The 17,759-nt window shown below is 39.7% G+C and overlaps 1 protein-coding gene and 1 pseudogene across 2 annotated transcripts in view; both read right to left on the bottom strand.

Annotated features, from left to right (window-relative positions):
• Anp32a (acidic nuclear phosphoprotein 32 family member A) overlaps nucleotides 1–2,185 on the bottom strand; it is a 33,902-nt gene extending 31,717 nt beyond the window's left edge. The window contains exon 1 of one of the 2 annotated variants that reach the window (XM_015480485.2): nucleotides 1,976–2,185. In XM_015480485.2, coding sequence (XP_015335971.1) covers nucleotides 1,976–2,029 — 54 coding nt within the window. In that variant the 5' untranslated portion in view covers nucleotides 2,030–2,185. Of the gene's footprint in view, nucleotides 1–1,737; nucleotides 1,783–1,975 lie in introns of those variants that run through there. The other variant, XM_048793434.1, reaches the window with a different exon arrangement.
• A 10,729-nt stretch (nucleotides 2,186–12,914) lies between these two features.
• Nucleotides 12,915–13,590, bottom strand: LOC107137778 (annotated as a pseudogene).
• Between the last annotated feature and the right edge of the window lie 4,169 nt (nucleotides 13,591–17,759).

Genomic DNA, 17,759 nt, shown 5'->3' with positions numbered 1-17,759 from the left:
CACCGGCCACGACCCCGGCCCCCTACTTGGCGCCCTTCCCCCTCCGCACAGGGGGCTTCCGGAAAGTACGCGGGAAGACCGCGGCTCGAGCCCCCTCCCCCATCACCACACCCAGCCCCCAAAAGCTCGGGCCCGGGGTCCCAGCCGGGAAGAAGCGGGCTGCCGGCAAATTGTTCGCGGAAACTCCTGCCTTCTGTGGCGGCACCCCTTCCTCCCCACCCTGCGCGCCATAAGGCACTCGCACGTCTACAGTCCACAGCTGCGTTATGGTGGGGGTGGGGGGACAAAAAGGATCTTGTTTTCAAAAGTCTCACTCAGGTTTGGGGGAGGAACTAGGGAAAAGAGGAAGCCAGGCCTGCCTTCGCCAAGGACTCGGGTCTAACACGCTGAGGGGCGACAAGTCGGTGCTGCCCCGACTCCCAACTCCGCGCAACCCCGGGCACCGAGGCGAGGCTGGACGCGGGGTCTTCCTGCCTGCGCGCCCCTGGTGCCCCCGAGGGCCCAGAGGGGAGTCAGCTAGCGTCTCCGCCCCAGGCCCAGGGGTTTCCTCCGCTGAGCGCCAACTCGCAGAAAACACTGGTGTTTTAAGGGGAAGAGGGAAACAAATAAAAACGAGTGTTCAAGTCACCCAGCCTCACCTTCCTCCTCGGAGGTGGGCTTTCGCCCGAGCCTTCTAGTTCCCACCCGTGTAAGTTTCCTCGGGCCGGACTCCCGCCGCTGCCCAATCAATAACGGCGACGGGAGGGCAAACTCCCATCCAGAAGCTGCGCGTCTGCCATGCCCGCATAAATGTGGACCCAGCCAATATCCACCCCGGGCACCGGCTCTGGGCAGCTCGCGTCCTGACAAAGTTTCTCGTGCCCATTTATTAACCAAGTGCCGAATGGCTGCCAGGGAGCCCACCCGGGAGAAGGACGGGCCAGGGGCTAGTGCTGAGGGGCACCAGGGCCCAAAGGCTGGCATCTTAGGAGGGAGCTGGGCGAGGGGGACCGGGACGTAGCCTTTGGGTAACTTGCACTAACGATCGCTCGGGGTGGGGAGGCGCGGGGATTATCTGTGCCTTTGCACGTTCGAAATTCCCTCCCCCTCCCTCCAATTTATCCTCCCTTCGTTAGGAAAGGAAGAAACATCAGCATCTGGCCCAAAGGTGGGGTGGAAAGAGTGAGAGAGAAAGAGGAGGAGAGGAAGGAAGGCAGAGAAAGGGAGGGAGGGAGAGAAAGGGCGCGTTCACGAACACTACAAAGTTACAAATATGGCTCCCCCGTCTCTCGCCTCATCACTGCAAAGAAACGAAGACGCACTTTAAACTCGAGCCATTCCCAACTCCACTGAAGCCCCCTCCCCACGCGCTTTCCCTGGGGGCCTCGGCCCACATTTATCAGAAACTAAACTGGACTCGCGAAACCCAAAACTTATTGTGTGCGCGAGCGAGGGAGAAAGGGAGGGGGCAGGCGCGGGAGGGGGCGGAAGGAGGGGGATACATGTATAAAATATAACACCCCCCCTTTTTGTTGTTAAATCCAGGAGGCAGCCCCTCTCCTCCTCCTCCTCCCTCCTCCCTCGTTAATCTTTCCCCCAGACGAAGTCATGGGAGCAGGGAGCCCCAAGGGCTATTTCGCCCCATTCTCTCCGACCCAAACGCGTGCGCCTGCTGGCCTCCGATGGGTGCACACTCGCACGCACACACTCGAACCCACACTCGCACACGCGGGAGCACACGCACAGGTAGTCACACACCAAGGGCAGCAGCGGCGGCAGCCGGAACATGCTCGGATGGCATTGCAACCCCCAATCTTGCAATTCATTTGCAGTCCGACCCCCAAGCCTACACCTCCGGGTCGCCCTCCTCAAAAAAAAGTGCCTCCCCCCCAATACGCGCGCGCGCGCGTACACACACACACACACACACACACACACATACACACACACAAAGTAGGAGAATGGACCGACGGAGATATTTTTGGCAAATGCTCACATCAGAAGGCGTCCTGTTCCGCAGCTCTAAATGGATCCGTTTGTCCATGTCCATCTCTCGCGCTCTCTCTCTGCAGAGGATCCCGCGCCGGCGGAATTCAATCAATAAACCCCGAACCCACGGCCGCGCGTTTTAGGACTTTGAAGGCTCAACCAGCTCCGCTCGGTTCTCGAGCCCCCAGCACCCGCGGCGCACACTAACCTGATCACCATGGAGGCGGGATCTGCGGCTTCGCGGATGAGGGGCAGCAGCTTGAGCCAATCGCTGCTGAGAGTCTCCGGGCAACAGCCAATTGTGGCGGCATTGGGGGGGGGAAGGGTCCAATGGGCGGGCTGCGCAGCCGGCCAGGGAGGCTCAGCCATTTGGTTGTGGTGCCGGAGACGGACCCCTTTAGGCTTCGGGGCGGCTGAGGAGAGCGGCGGCTGCTCGGTGGCTGAGCCAGCGGGGGCTGGGCGGAATGGCGGGGGAAGGGAAGGTGATTGCACCTCGAGGGCTCCGCTGCCCGGCCTCGCCTACCCGCCGCCACCTCAGTGTTTGGCCGGGGGCGGGGCCGCAGGTGCATTATACAAGGGGGAGGCGCGGCCGGAGGGGTCGGGTTAGGGTCCCCGCCCGGCTGAGGGCTTGGTGGGCTGCCCTGGGCCTGCCCGCGCTGTAGGCGGGAGCTGCGGAAGGAGGCGGGCGGAGTGAGGTCTGGGGGCAGCTGGCGGGCTGATGAAAGGCCCAGGAAAGAGGGGGAGGGGTCAAGGGTGCAGTGGGGGAGGGGCTGGTCGTCTTCGGGGTCCGGCGGGTCTAGCTGGGGGAGTGTGGCTGACCCCACTCCGCGGAGACCTACCCCACGGGTGCAGCTTACAGCCCGCGCACCCCTTCCCCCCGCCCTCCGTCCTCGTCCTGGTCGCCGCCATCGCCGCCTCTTGAATAAATAAGTAAATAAGAGCAAGATGCTTCCACCTTTGGATGACTTACCGCTCGGTCTTGACCCTCTCTCCGCCGAGGGCATTTAATTTCGTTGTCAGATAAGGCCCGCTTAAAAGGAGTGATCGCCAAAGTCACTCAGGATCTCGTTTAGGCAATAAATGAATGAAGACCACGGATTAAGAACTGTTGCTGAATGTATGGAATACTAAAAAGGAGAAAAGGAAGGTGCTAGTAACTCTTAGTTTTATGGGCCAAACATAATTTATGGGCTTCATAGGTCTAGTGAAAGGGAACGGCGCACAGTTTATTCTAATAGTCCACCTGAGTCATTTGGTTCCATCTGAGTTGCCAAGGAGACTCTAATTGGAGTATTTTCTCCAGGTTTTTCGGTTTACCATTTTTTTTTGGGGGGGGGGGTGTTGCTTTGTTTTTTAAAGTCCTAATTTCCTTTGGGTTGCCGCTTCTTAATGGCCAACCCTAGGACCTGGTTTGTGTGCTAAATTGGCTGCCTGTGCTGTTAATAAATCAAGGGGATTGTTATCAACAAGGACAGATAACATCTTTACCTTCGTATGCCATACACCTGTTATTTTAGTGTCTTTCTACAGGTCTACACTTTCCCTACACACCGAGGTACTTTTTTCTTTTTAGACACATTGTGTTTAATTTTCAGGGTCATGGGTTCAAGGGAGAGATAAACTTGTATGTATGTATGCATGTTACAAATTTAAAATATGGTTACATAACACTGATACAGTGTCGATCTCAAACAAAAAGTTTCGGAGGAAATAAAGAGCTACAGAACATAAATAAAACAGAATCCTTACACTGGGGAAGAATCTGTAGTAACTAATAATTGCAAGCTGTTGAAACTGCAACTAAGCATTTTATTCAGTAAATTCAGGTAAAATAATGAATTTGAAAATTGACAAATGTTTGAGTAGCTGGGAAATGCAAAATAAAAATTAAAAGTCGTTGTTTTATTTCATCTAAGTATAAATAGGATGATTTCTTGGATTAGCTGACATCTCATCCTCAGATATTGTTAATTTTGATAAAGACTGTTTGTGTAGTTGAAAATTTTTAATTGTATTCCCTTCTTTTAAAACAAGAGGGAATTACCTCTTTGCCATTGAGTCAGTTGTTATTTCTGGATATGATGTTTAAGATGGTTTTAATGACAGAGCTCTTCATCAGAAACACTTTAAGTCAATATGGTGTGTGAAATCCCTACAATACAAGAATCCTAAAGTTTTTCAGGATAAATGCTCATCTTCAACCTAAACTTTTAATCACAGTTGAGACCACACTGCTGGCAACATGATGTGAGACAGTGCCTTTCCAGAGGAGTAATCCCTTTAAAGCCAACCAATCAAGTACACAGATGTGCAGGCTTCCAGCATTGCTAAACAGAAGCAAAGAGCTCACATTGGTGTACCAGGAGTGAAGAGAATGACTTGGAAGCCCAAACCCTCATTAAGAACATTGTATGGAAACAAAATTGTAAAAAAAAAAAAATCATAAACTGATCACCAAATCAAAATATTAAATTTAACTTGTTTTAGAAGCATCTTTATACATTTTGATAACAGCTTTTGTATTAGTGTTAGAAAATTTGAAAGAAGGCTTCCTTAAATGTCAATCATTACAGAAGCTGAACCATCAAAAGTATTTTTTGCCTCAAGAGGCTGAGGCAGGAGGATTGCGAGTTCAAAGTCAGCCTCAGCAAAAGCAAAGCACTAAGCAACTGAGACCCTGGGTCTAAATAAAATACAAAATAAGGATGGGGTTGTGGCTCAGTGGTCAAGTGCTTCTGATCAAGTTCCCACCTACCCACCCCCTGCCACAAAATTATTTTTTGAGTACTGACCATTTTCTAACATATTTTGAAAGAAGAAATTTTCTTGTTTATTCCTAAGAAAGTTTTAATATGATTTTTTGTCTATTTTTTATTATCAAAAGGAAATAGTAATATAGCTTAGCTAAAGTTAACTGATTGTCCTAACAAGACTTGACTAAACAAAAAAAAGTGCTCTTAAATTTACAGTTTTTAAATTAAATTTTATTGCATACTATGGTAGTCAACAAATGTCCTGAGTGAGTCTACATTTTAAAAAATATAGTAAGAAAAGAAGCCCTATATCAAGGAATCTTGGTCGAATTTTGATATGTAATAGGAACAGGTGGAGTTCCTCAATGAGTGATCCTATATAGATTATAGAAGGTTAGATTATAAAAGATATAGTCTCTAACTTCTGAAATGGCTTGATTTCCACTGAGGAGAATAAATGAGATACAATTCAAAATTTTTAATCCCTAGAGAAAAAGATGGCTTTCAAGTAAGGAAATGTTCCAAAATGTTTTCCATCAAGAATCATTCCAGACAAATGAGCAGCTCATTTTGTTCTCAAAGACACAAGCAATGTGTGTTCTTAGTCTCTTTTGATATGTGTTGAAAAGTACTCTTTTATAAATATGGACATTATTGCTACTGCCATTTTAGATGGTTTTTTCTTGTTTGGTCTCTAAAGATGGAGACCCTTTGGTTAGCAACTTTCTCATAAGTCAAGCTAATGTATTCACAGTTCAGCTTTTTATTCTTCAATTGAAGCACATATACTGGAGCCTAGCCATAGTACTCTTTCACCTACACTATGGATCTGCTGCTTGGACCCCAAAGACAATGATATGGAAAGACTCCAGCTTAATTATACTCTCTTTTGTCTCCTATATAAATAGCTTTTAGAAATGTAGATTATTCTTTTGAAATCCATGGTAACAAATGTGAATACTATGAATTTTGATTTGAAGAGCAAAGGAATGTTGAGACCCAGGATCTAAAAAGTTATTCCTAATTTTCTTTTCCTTAATAAAATATTTAACGTTTTTTAAAAAAACATATTGATTGAATAGTTACCATATCAATAGATTGGTCTTAGAGAAAAGACAGTTAGATGAAGATGTCCATAATATGTGACTTTAAAAATTAAGCTAATCATAGAAATCTTAAAAGCAGAATAAAGGTGGTTTATTTTGAAAGAGAAAAAAAAAAAAAAAACCTATCACCTGTATACTTGTTTTGAATCACTAAAAATTCTGTGAGTCAGCTCCTTAAATATATTTATTAAAAATAATTTGGAGGTAGCAATAAGAGGAAAATTTGTTTACTGTTTACCAGGAATAAAACCAGAGGTATAGGTCTTATTTTTAGTATTAAGATATAGCTGTATAAAAAAAAATGCCTTAAAGATAAATAATGGAATGAGGAGCCATAGAATAAGAATGTGACTAAAGACAATTTAGATTGAAAAAAAAGCAATTAATTTAGAGTGTACGAATTTGTTTTAATTCATCTGGGGTTGTATTGCACCTCTATAAAGAAAGGGTACTAAATATATTAGGATAGAAGGGTAGAGATCAGACTTTATAAGAATTTCCAATGTATTTGCTATTTGCAAATGATATTCATAATCTTTAGCATACATGCAAAATTGTCCTCTCAGATTCTTTGCTTTGTAATGGCAGTTGTTATTTGTTCTTACATATATTGATCTATTTTCAAACATATATTCTACAATTCTTCATGAATTAGAGATCAGTTTGTTGCATTCTGAGAAGTTAGTAAATTTTTATTGTATTTCTAGTCAAATGTTGAGTTCCTTTGGAAGAGTATGCCCCACCTTAAACTTTCTCTGGAAATTCTGGATTCTAGCACTTTTAACGTAAATATTTTTAATTTATTTGCATATGACCAAATGAGATAGCCTTGGTAGGTATTTGAGGACTCTTACCCAGCAGAGGAACATGTTTTACTCTGCTAGATTGGTGTTCTGGCCCAATAATTTACCTGAACTCATTCTACATAAATTCTTGTGTTTGAGAATTATATGACTTTCACATATATTTACTTACTCAAAGGCAATTTTAATAAATGTGATAAATAGGCTGGGATGTAGCTCAGTGGAGGAACACTTGCCTCATATGCACAAAGCCCTGGGTTCAATCCCCAGTATCACAAAAAAAAAAAAAAAAAAAAAAAGGAAAAGAGTCCAAAGGAAAAGAAAGTGTGACAAATACTTTTCCCTCAGCTGGCCAACTCACTATGTCTGAGCTGATGTGAGAAAGTACTGCTGAGGGTAAAGCCGAAGAGCAGGCAAGTTCAGGATGCAAGTGTGTGAACATGTGTGACAAGCATGTTGACCATAGTATCATGTTACTTTTTATAATAGCTAAAGAAAGGAAGAATATATTCATATGCCCACAAAAAAGGCCAGAGAGGGTATGTACCCAAACAAAATGTTTTTTTAAATTGTTTTTACAGTGGTTTTATTATGGGTGATGAAGTTATAATTTTTTTGGGGGGTTGCTTTTCTTAATTTTTAAAGTGTTCTGGTTGATAAATAATTTTTTTTTCAAAAGAAAAACAGTCGTTTTTAATGGAAAAACCTAGGTGTAGCTGATGTCTGTGTTAGTCATAATTCTTGGATGAAAACAACAGAAATTTACCCCGACCGATAAGCAGAAAGCAGTTTTTAAATAAGGCTACCACAGAACCAAAGAACAAGGTCCAAAAAATGAGCAGTAAATGGAATGCTGGGCACCCTGGAGCACAGCCAAGAGGACACTATAGGATACTCTGCAGAGACCCCCACCAGAGAAGTCATCTCTAAGCGGTGGACAGCCCGCCACACCAACCCTACTGCTGCAAATGCATCCTGCATTTTTGTGTCACTCCCTTAAGGTTTGAAGCCCTTAGCAAGAATATTTGCAGATGGTCCAGCTGTCAGAGAAAAAGATTATGTGCCCCCTTTAGTTTCCACAGTGGGATGTGTAACCCTGCCTCCTAGCTATTCTAGGATTCTGCCCAAAGAGTGTTCTGATGCTAGGAGACCAAAGCAAAAAATTCCACAAAAGTGATCTAATTCAGTATCACTGTGAAAGTTTTCTAATGATCCCTATTACCCCCACCTCAGCTTCTCTCCTGATTGCTACTACTTACTAGAGAGACTACACCACTTACCTAGGAACAACCTAAAGCAGAGCTAATATATGGAATCCTAATGTTTTTTTGAAGGTATCCCTTTCCCAGTCCTATGTCAGAATAAACAATATATTGGTGTGAATGAAATACTTATCAAAGCAGAGCTGTTGATAACCATAAGACTTTGAGGAAAATATCCCCAGTAAAGATATTTGATCTTAAATTGAAAATAATTTAGTCTTAAGGGGTAATCAAAAGATAGGAATAACCAAATTGTTATATTTCATGCATAAAATATAAATATCAAGTGATGTATTACTGAAAATGAGTTCCTATGTGCTACTGTAAGTACACAATTCAGGCTCAAATTCAGAACTCGGCTAAAGTGTATGAGATTTACAGTCAAAGTCTTTGGAAGTAGATGAGTAGTCCTAGGCTAAGTAAGAGTTACAGGAAGGATGCAGTCACTTTAGAACCATTTTGAAGAAAAAATACTGATAGTAAAAGAAATTCAGGACAACAAACACATAAAAGAGGAACATATTCCTAGAAACAAAGATGAAGGTCATCAAGGATATGCTTATAGAAAACATATCAACACTGGAATAGTTTCCTCTCTCCCACCATTTCAGGTCAGTTAGCTGAGATTGCTTTTCAGCTAGAAAAAAAAAAATCATATCCTTTCAAGGACTCTAAACAATGTTATAGGAGTTCAACAGTTTTATGTTTCTATTAAAGCATGGCATAACTGTTACATGAATAGAAGTTCTTTTTAAGTGCCCATAACTACTTTCCAGAGGAGCAGTGCTAAAGATTCTATTCATTGATATACAAAATGTTCTTCATCACCAAGTGTCTTATGGAGTAGAATTTAACTGTTTTCTCAGATTATTTAATGCAAATTATGTCAGACTGCTAATTGTTCAACAAAATCCATTTCCTCTTCTTCCTGAACACAAAGTTTGGCAGTGCTTCCCAGTTGCCAATGCAGTTATATGTGTTCATGTGACTGAGTCCTAGCAAGTAAAGTGTGAGTAAAAATGTGTTGCACTTCAAGGCCCCAAATCACCCATGCTTGCCAGTTGAGATGGATATGACAGAATGACCTTAGAAATCATGAGGTGGAAACTCTCTCAGCCTGTGTCCCTTAGGAGAGCCATCTCACCAGCTTATTAACATATCCATCAAGAGAGCAACTGTGACCAAGACAGAAACTTTCATGGTGCTGTGCCATTACACACTTGGTCTATTTGTTACTGTAGCTTCTGCTAACTAATACACTAATAAACTTATTTATTTAACCTTTGTTTTCCTTCCATTTGCAATCTTATGGATAAATTGTAAATTTGAATACTGTTGAATCTGCAATGTATTGCTTTGAATTACAGGCTTAAAGCATCACAAAACAAAATATAATCTAATGAAAATATTAAATAACACATACTTAATGAAGACAGTTCTAAGGGAGTCTATAGAAATGACATGTAAATATAGCTACCATAAAATTAGTGCTTGGCTCATAGAAGTATAAAATAAATGTCTATTATCTTATTAATAAATGATTCCTCCTAATGAGTTCTAGACTAACAATTTAGTAGCTTGGTTGCTTGTTGGACATTTCTAATGCAGGGACATCCACATGATATTTCCAAAACTAATCTTCCTTACCAGCCTCTGCCCACTCTGCCTCCACCAGACTATGATCCTCCCAATTTCCCTCTTTTTATCAGTGGCACCCTTAAAATTGTCCTTCATTGACTCCCATAGCCAAATGGTTGTTCCTATTTTTTAAAACTTGTTCTTTTTTAGACATACATGACAGTAGAGCATATTTTGACATAGTACACATACATGGTGCATAAATTATTCTAATTAAGATCCCATTCTTGTGATTATACAGGATGTGGAGTTTCACTGGTGATGTATTCATATATGAACAGAGGAAAGTGATGTCCAATTCAATCTACTGTATTTCCTATTCCCATTGTCCCCTTCCTTCCTTCCCCTTTGTCTAATCTAATGAACTTCTATTCTTCTTCTAATTTCCCTCCCAGTATCTTCCCTCCTTTCAGCCCCCTTTTTACCACTGTATCTAAGACTATTCACATTATTTCCAATCTCCCCCATGTCCAAATCCCTACCCTGTGCTAGTAGTTCCTAGGTTTCTGGTTTTCTCACCTGTGGTATTTCAGAAAAGGGTTTGAGGACCAATATGGGATTGCCAACTTTAAATTTTGCCAGACAAAAACATTCTTAAAAAAAAAAAATCTATGACAGATTGGACACAGTGGCACATGCCTGTAAATCCCAGCTACTTAGGAGGTTGAAGGCAGGAGGATCACAAGTATCACTCATTTTTCTATAGACATTTTAAGGTTTTTATTTGTTTATTTTTCAGTGTTAGGAATCAAACCTAACACTGTGTGTGTGCTGGGCAGGCACTCGACAGCTGAGTCACACCCTAACCTTATATTTTTTTCTTTTTTTTTTTAAAAATACTTATTTATTTTTTAGTTTTCGGTGGACACAACATCTTTATTTTATTTGTATGTGGTGCTGAGGATAGAACCCAGCGCCTTGCGCATGTCAAGCGAGCGCGCTACCGCTTGAGCCACACCCCCAGCCCCTTATATTTTTTTTTTCTGTGGACTATTTAAACAATGGTAATAATGTGTAAGTTACTCAACTTCAGAATACAGGACAATCTTTTAGATTAAATAAACAATTTTACAAGAACTTATTACATTGTCCAAGATCAGGTGATTGGAAGCTCTCATGTGGCATTGACCCTCAGGTCTCAATATTTTCTCTCACAGCCAGATGGATACTCCTGAGCTCCAGTTACAGTGCTTTTCTGATTAACAATAGGTCCCCTCTGGCTTATTCTCCATCTGGCATTAAGTTCCCAAAAGGGAGACCCCACACAATAACTGCTCTGCTTTGAATGTGTCTCCCCAAAGTTCATGTGTTGGAAACAATCCCCAAATTAATGTGTTTATGGGGACCCATGGGAAGATGGGATCTTTGGGTTGTTATTAGGATTAGATGAGGTCATCAGGGTAGGGCCCCTTGATTGGATTAGTGGCTTTATAAAAGAGGGAGAGAGGCCCTAGCTACCATGCTAGCTCTTTCTTATCTTGTAGTGTCCTCTGCCATCTTATGATGCAGTGAGAAGTCCCCACAGACCCTGTGTAGTTGCCAGAATTATGTTTTGGACTTCCTGGCCTCCAGAACCATGAGGTAAATAAACTTTCATTCTTTGAAAATCACCAAGTCTTGGGTATTTTATTACAGACACAAAAAACAGACTGACACTACCTTCCCAATATTATTTCTAATTTCCAGGCAAACTGGGCTTCTATTATTCTATTTCCTTTTCTTTGACTATGTGATTCTTCTATCTTGTACACTCTATCCTTTTGTTTCTCCCAATAGTCAAAATTCTACCTAAAATTTAAGACCAAATTTGATGCCACTGCCTTCTTGAAAACTTTGATTCATTCTACTCACACAAATAAAATCATCCCTCTCCTTGAACTTTCCTAACACTGTAGTGGAGCAAGTGGCTGCTTACTTTCATGATTATGTTTATTTACCCCTCCCACAAAATTAAAATAAATCCTTGAATATAAGAACAATGATTTTTATCACCCCTCCATTATTTGAACATTAAATATTCAATATATGTTTAATGATATAATATATGTTTTGGCCATAATAAGCCCAATTTTAAAAGTACCTCACAGATTCTCAGCACTCCCCCCCACACACACACACACATGCATGTACTTTAGAAACTTTTTAATAACTTTATCTTCAATGTCAAGTGAATAGCAATAAAGTATTAGGGAATCAGGGTTTGCTAAAAACTTCTTTGTTCCTTCTAACATGAGGGAAACAAAAATAAATTCTGGTTCTAAGACTATAAAACAGCTTTTCTACCATGAAAATTTCAATTTAGGCTCCTACCCAGGAATTGTCTTATTTTATTTTAGTTTCCTACTTCATATTTGAATTCTTTTAAGGTAATTTGTAGGAGAAACAGGAATTATAGGACTCCTTAACTTTAATCTAATTTTATGTGTATGCCCATTTTCGTGAAGGTACCTAATTTTTATTCCTTTAGTTTTTCACATTCATCAAAAAACAAGAAGGAGCTGGGCACAGGGCACATTCCTGTATGGAAGGCTCAGGCAGGAGGATCATTAGTTCAAAAGCAGCCTGGACAACTGAGGTGGAAACTCTCTTGCCAGGTCCAGGGTCTTTCTGTAAACAGCATGGGTCAAAATAAAAAATTAAAAGATCTGGGATATAGCTGAGTGGTAAGCACCCCTGGGTTCAATCTCCAGTACCGAAAACAAAACAAAACAAAAAACAAACGCAAGGAGGAATGAGATGACAAGGCTTATCTATTCCACTCTTAATTAACATTTGAAAAAAATCTGAGCATTTGTACTTTCATGCTGTCTTTGACCCCCCAAAATAGTCTATTAATCTGAAAATCAATTTGTGAATTTATTATTTTTTGATATGTGGAAGTTATTTTATTTTCTTAATGCAGTATAGTAGATAGACATACAATCAATAATCAATATTATTCCCTAGAATTTGCAATATATACATTATTCACATTAAAAAATTAAGAATGGAAAACCTCATATGCAGGAACTATTTTAAAACATTCACCTAATTTTTTATTTTTTTGGTGGTGCTGGGGATTGAACCCAGGGCCTTGTGCATGCTGGGCAAGCACTCTACCAACTGATCTATAGCCCCGGCCCCATATATCTAAATTTTAAATTTGTTTTTGACAATATATACTGCTAGTTTTATAAATCTGAGTGAATATAACATGATACACATTGGCATGAAGTACACATATGGGTCCATTCCAGATGCTTAACACACTATATGAGTTACTTGCTCTTCACTTTGGTCATTGAGATTCCATGTGCTGAGGCATCAGAGTGGATTTGAAAGATACTTTCAGAAGTACTTTTATCACAGTGACACTGTAAAAACTAATGTTTTTTTTTTTTTTTCCTATTTTCCTTTATAGTGAGGGGGCCTTTCCTCTTTAGAAGAAAGAAGACCTTCAAGTTTGTCTTTTGTTGGAATAGTTTGAGCATAACATGCTTATTCTATGGCTAATCCTGTTACTACATAAACTTCCATTCCTTGATTAATTGCTAATTTTGCCTCTCTCATTGCAACAGTTTCCTGAGGTAGAAACTCTCTTGCTAGGTCCAGAGTCTTTCTGTAGACAGCATCCACCTCCTGGTTCTGTCCCTGGCCATCAAAGACTCCCGCAAAGAAGGTGAGCTCCTTGGCCAGGGACATTCTGATGGCATGTGATTATTACTGAGTTCCCCCTCCACCAGGAATAATTGCCAACTTTGTTTTAACAAGGCCCATTTTTGCAGAGGAAGCTGCTACTACTGTATCACAGTCTTGAGCCAATTTAAGACCACCACCTTGTGCAAGTCCATCTATTGCTGCAGTGGTTGGCAATGGCAGACTGGCAAAGTCATTAATTTCTGCTCTTATTTTGGAGACAAAAGGACCAACTTCACTGGAATTCATTTTGGCCCTTTCCTTAAGGGAAGGGGCACCAACACAGAATATCTCTGGGACTTCACTCCTAATTATTATTGTTCAAACTTTCTTAATCAGATTTTAAAGCATCCCCAGCTTTTGATAACATTTTAATAAGATTTTTACTAAATGAGTTTTTGCTATAAGCTCTACTTATTCCGAGCACTTCGATTCTCATTTTCACTTATGGTGAACATATTATAGGTGCTCCATAAGCATGTGTCAAAATTAAATGATGTGAACAATATGCTATTTCACTCTTCACAACCCTTTTAGTTTTCCCCAACTCTCTGTTGTCTTCCTCCTTGTGCCGCACCTGCAGCTCATCCTTAGTCTCAGCCTCAAAGCTGTTTCCCCTCCCTCAGGAGGGATTCCCAGCAGCTGGTGCCCAGACCGCCCAGCCCAGCCCAGCCCAGCCATGCACAAACCAGCCAGCCTCTTCCCCAGGTGGTGCTGGACATGACAAGCAGCCACCAGGCAGGTGTGACCAACCTGCAGGGCGCCCAAAGCCCACAGTGCTGCAGCCTGATATCCAATTTGTGAATGTTAGTTTTAATGTAATTATATGATTGATAGGAAATTTAGCAAAGATTAGGCTGAATGTTTTAGTAAACCCTTAACTGTTTTATGGGAAGCATGAAATAAAGACAAGTCTACAAAAATATAGGACCTTCCCATTTGGAGTCTGAATTTTAGTGAAAGTATATGGTGAGAGGCTCTTTATGTTTAGCCTCACACTACAGCTAGAAAAACATACGAGTTCTTAAATTCATTTCTTAAAAATAAATAAATAAATAAAAATACACACACACACACACACACACACACTTCCAGTTCTAGTTATGGTTGAGGAGCTGGCATTGGACTCACCTTTATGACATAGACACCAATAAAAGGAAAATTATGCAGAACAACAATTTACAGGAACACCGACAGCAACCAAATTGGAATTATTATCCTTCAGGGAAAAGAAGCTTCATATTTTTCCCCAAACAAAGAGGTATCATCCAAGCAGAAAGCAGCAGTGTCTCTGGGCTGAGGAAAAAAGATCAGAGTTCAAGTCTTCTGACACAGCTGGAATTGGAAGGAAAACTCATTTAGAGAAACTCACATAGAAGAAGCCCTCAAAAGTGCATAAAATATCTTCTGGTACTTGATCTACTGTTAAGATCTGTAAATACAGGGAAGACTCCAGCAAAGATTAGGCTGCAGCCATGCACAAACCAGACAGCCTCTCCCCCAGGTGGTGCTGGGCATGACAAGCAGCCACCACGCAGGTGTGACCAACCTGCAGGGCGCCCAAAGCCCACAGTGCTGCAGCCTGATATAAATACGGGGAAGACTCCAGCAAAGATAAGGCTGAGACGAGTTTCTGAAAGGCTGAGAACTGGTCAGAGATCACAGAGTTTGCCCAGGAATAGGGATACAGAGTTAGGCTTAGCCAAATGTAGAATTACAAACCTTTAGGACTGCCTAGGAACTTAATGGAGACTCCAAAAAGGTCAAATAGTAGGATTAAGGACCATGAACTCCAAGCATTACACAATATGAAGAGGGACAAATTTAAATAGACATTACCAGAACAAGATTCAACACTCAGAGAAATATCATATGGAGCCCTTTCACTATGTTATCCACCATATCTGGTAGACAAAAGCAAAACAAATAACAACAAAAACCCACTGGACATGCATATAATAAGGAAAAGAAAAAGAAAAAGAAAAAACTACCAGTAACCATGAGAAAAAACAACAAATGAAGCAGACCCAGAGATTATCAGATATTGGAGAAAGGACTTCAAGATAACTCTAATGATTATGGTTTTTAAATTAGAGGAAAAGATAGACAAAATACATGAAAAGATAAAGTACTTCAGCAGAGAATTTGAATATACAAATATGAATCATATGGACATTCTATAGCTGCAAGTTGAAATATCTGAAATTAAGAACTATTGGATTCAATCTAGATTCAAAGATAGTCATAGAAAATATTTAAACTGAACTCAAAAGGGGAAAATAATGGAAAGTCAAAAAACACAGAGATATGGGGCACAGGCAAAAGGTCTAACATATATGTAATTGGTATTTTTGAAGGAGAAGAGAAAGAGAAAAGAGATAAGCAAAATCCCCAGAATTATAACTGAGAATTCTCTTAATTTAATGAATAATAAAGTTAAAGATTCAAAAAGCTCCACAAATCACAAGCAGGACAATAAAACCATATCTAAATGTATCATAAGCAAACATCTAAAAACCCAAGATATTAAAAAAATCTTAAAAACAGCCAGGAAAAAAGAATTTAATATCTCTTGGTGAACAACAATAAAGTTGATAGTTGATTTCTGAAAATTCTATGGACAGTGAAAGACAATGGGATAACTAACATCTTTAAATTGCCGAAAGGAAAATTTTTAAAAAGCTGACAAAAATCCCATCCACCTAGCATTCTGCACAAAAACAAAATAACAACAAAAAGCACCTCAAAATATTAAAGTGAGAAAATATAAAAGTCTTCAGATAAACAAGAACTGTGAAGTTCATCCTTAGCAAACCAACATGGTAAGAAATCCTAAAGTGATTTATTCAGGGTGAAAGAATATAATCCCATGTTATTGTACTGAGTAAATACAAAAAACTACTTTTTACTAGTCTTTTCTATCATGACAGATGTTTATGGGGTTTGTAACAAAGGTAGGAAATAAAATATGTAAAAGTAATGAAATATGTTTGTGGAGCTAAGTGGATATTAGCTGTTATAAGATTCTTGTATTATTTGTGAAAGTGATATTTATTTATTTATTTATTTTTTGAATTTTAATATTTATTTATTTTTTTTTTTAGTTTTGGGCAGACACAACATCTTTGTTTGTATGTGGTGCTGAGGATCGAACCCGGGCCGCACACATGCCAGGCGAGCGCGCTACCGCTTGAGCCACATCCCCAGCCCCTGAAAGTGATATTTATACATTTTGTAAATTCTATTATTAACTGAAAGGTCTGATAGTAAAAAGAAAATGAAAAAAAGGTAAATGGAATATTAAAACCTGTCACTAATTAAAAAAAAAAAAGAAGGCATGAAGGGAAGAAGAAAAAAAAGGAAAAATAGAAAACAGATAGCAATGTGATAGACTTAAACCCAACTTAATTATTTCATATTTGGGTAAATGAAACCACTTATTAAAAAACATAGACTGTCAGATTTTTTTTTAAAAAAATGATCCAATTATATACTGCTTATAAGATACACACAAAGATATGAGAGCAAAAATAAGTATAGTATGAGAAGTTTGATTAACTGTGTCATGCAAACAACTAACCAAACAAAGCACATAGATTATATTAATATCAGAGAAGGTAGACTTTAAGGCAAGAAGTATTACTTAAAAAGGGAAATTTCATATTAACAACAAATTTTCATATTAATAATTCACCATAAAGGTATCTAAATTTATATGCAGCTAAGAACCTAGTTCCAAGTCCATAAATCAGAAGTTAACAGAATAAAAGCATAGACAAATTCACAATCATATTTGGAAAATTCAGCTCAGTTTTTTCAGTAATGGGATAAAAACAAGATATTGCGTAAGTAAATACTATCCACCAACTTATCTAATTGTTAATTATAGAATATCACACTCCCAAACATAGAATAAACATTCTTCCTAAGTATACATGTAACATTTATCAGATAACATTTACTTCAGTTCATAAAGCCAATCTCAACAAATTTCAAACGTTTTAAAAATATATGGTGTACAATCTTAAACAAAATTTAGCAAATGGGATTTATCCAATAGCAAGAGCAGGTTGATATTAGAAAATAAATTTAAAAAATTTGTCACAATAATGAAGAATTAACCCCCACATCATTCTCTCTGTAGATTCTTTAAAAATATTTGGTAAAAGTAAATATCAGTTCATAATGAAAATATCTGCAGCTGAGGAGAAAGGGAATATCCCCAATTTGATCTATAGATTCGATATTATCTCAAAGAACCAAGAGAATTTATTGAAGTGAATCAACAAACTTATACTAAAATTCATATGGGAAATTTGAAGGGCTAATAAAAAGCCATCTTAAAAAAGGACAAAGTTGGAGGACTTATTCAACTGGACTTATGCTATCGTAATCAAGTACAGTGGAGTGTTGGCCTATTGACAGATCATAGATCAGTGGAACAGCAAAAAATCTAGAAATAATTCCCCAACATATGACAGTTGATGGTTAATAAAAGATCCAAGGTCATTTATTAAGAAATGTATAACTTTTTCAAAAAATGGCATTAGAAAA

The sequence above is a fragment of the Marmota marmota genome, unplaced genomic scaffold (assembly GCF_001458135.2).
Source record: "Marmota marmota marmota unplaced genomic scaffold, marMar, whole genome shotgun sequence".
NCBI classification, from domain to species: domain Eukaryota; kingdom Metazoa; phylum Chordata; class Mammalia; order Rodentia; family Sciuridae; genus Marmota; species Marmota marmota.
This window is presented reverse-complemented; position numbering and strand designations above follow the sequence as displayed.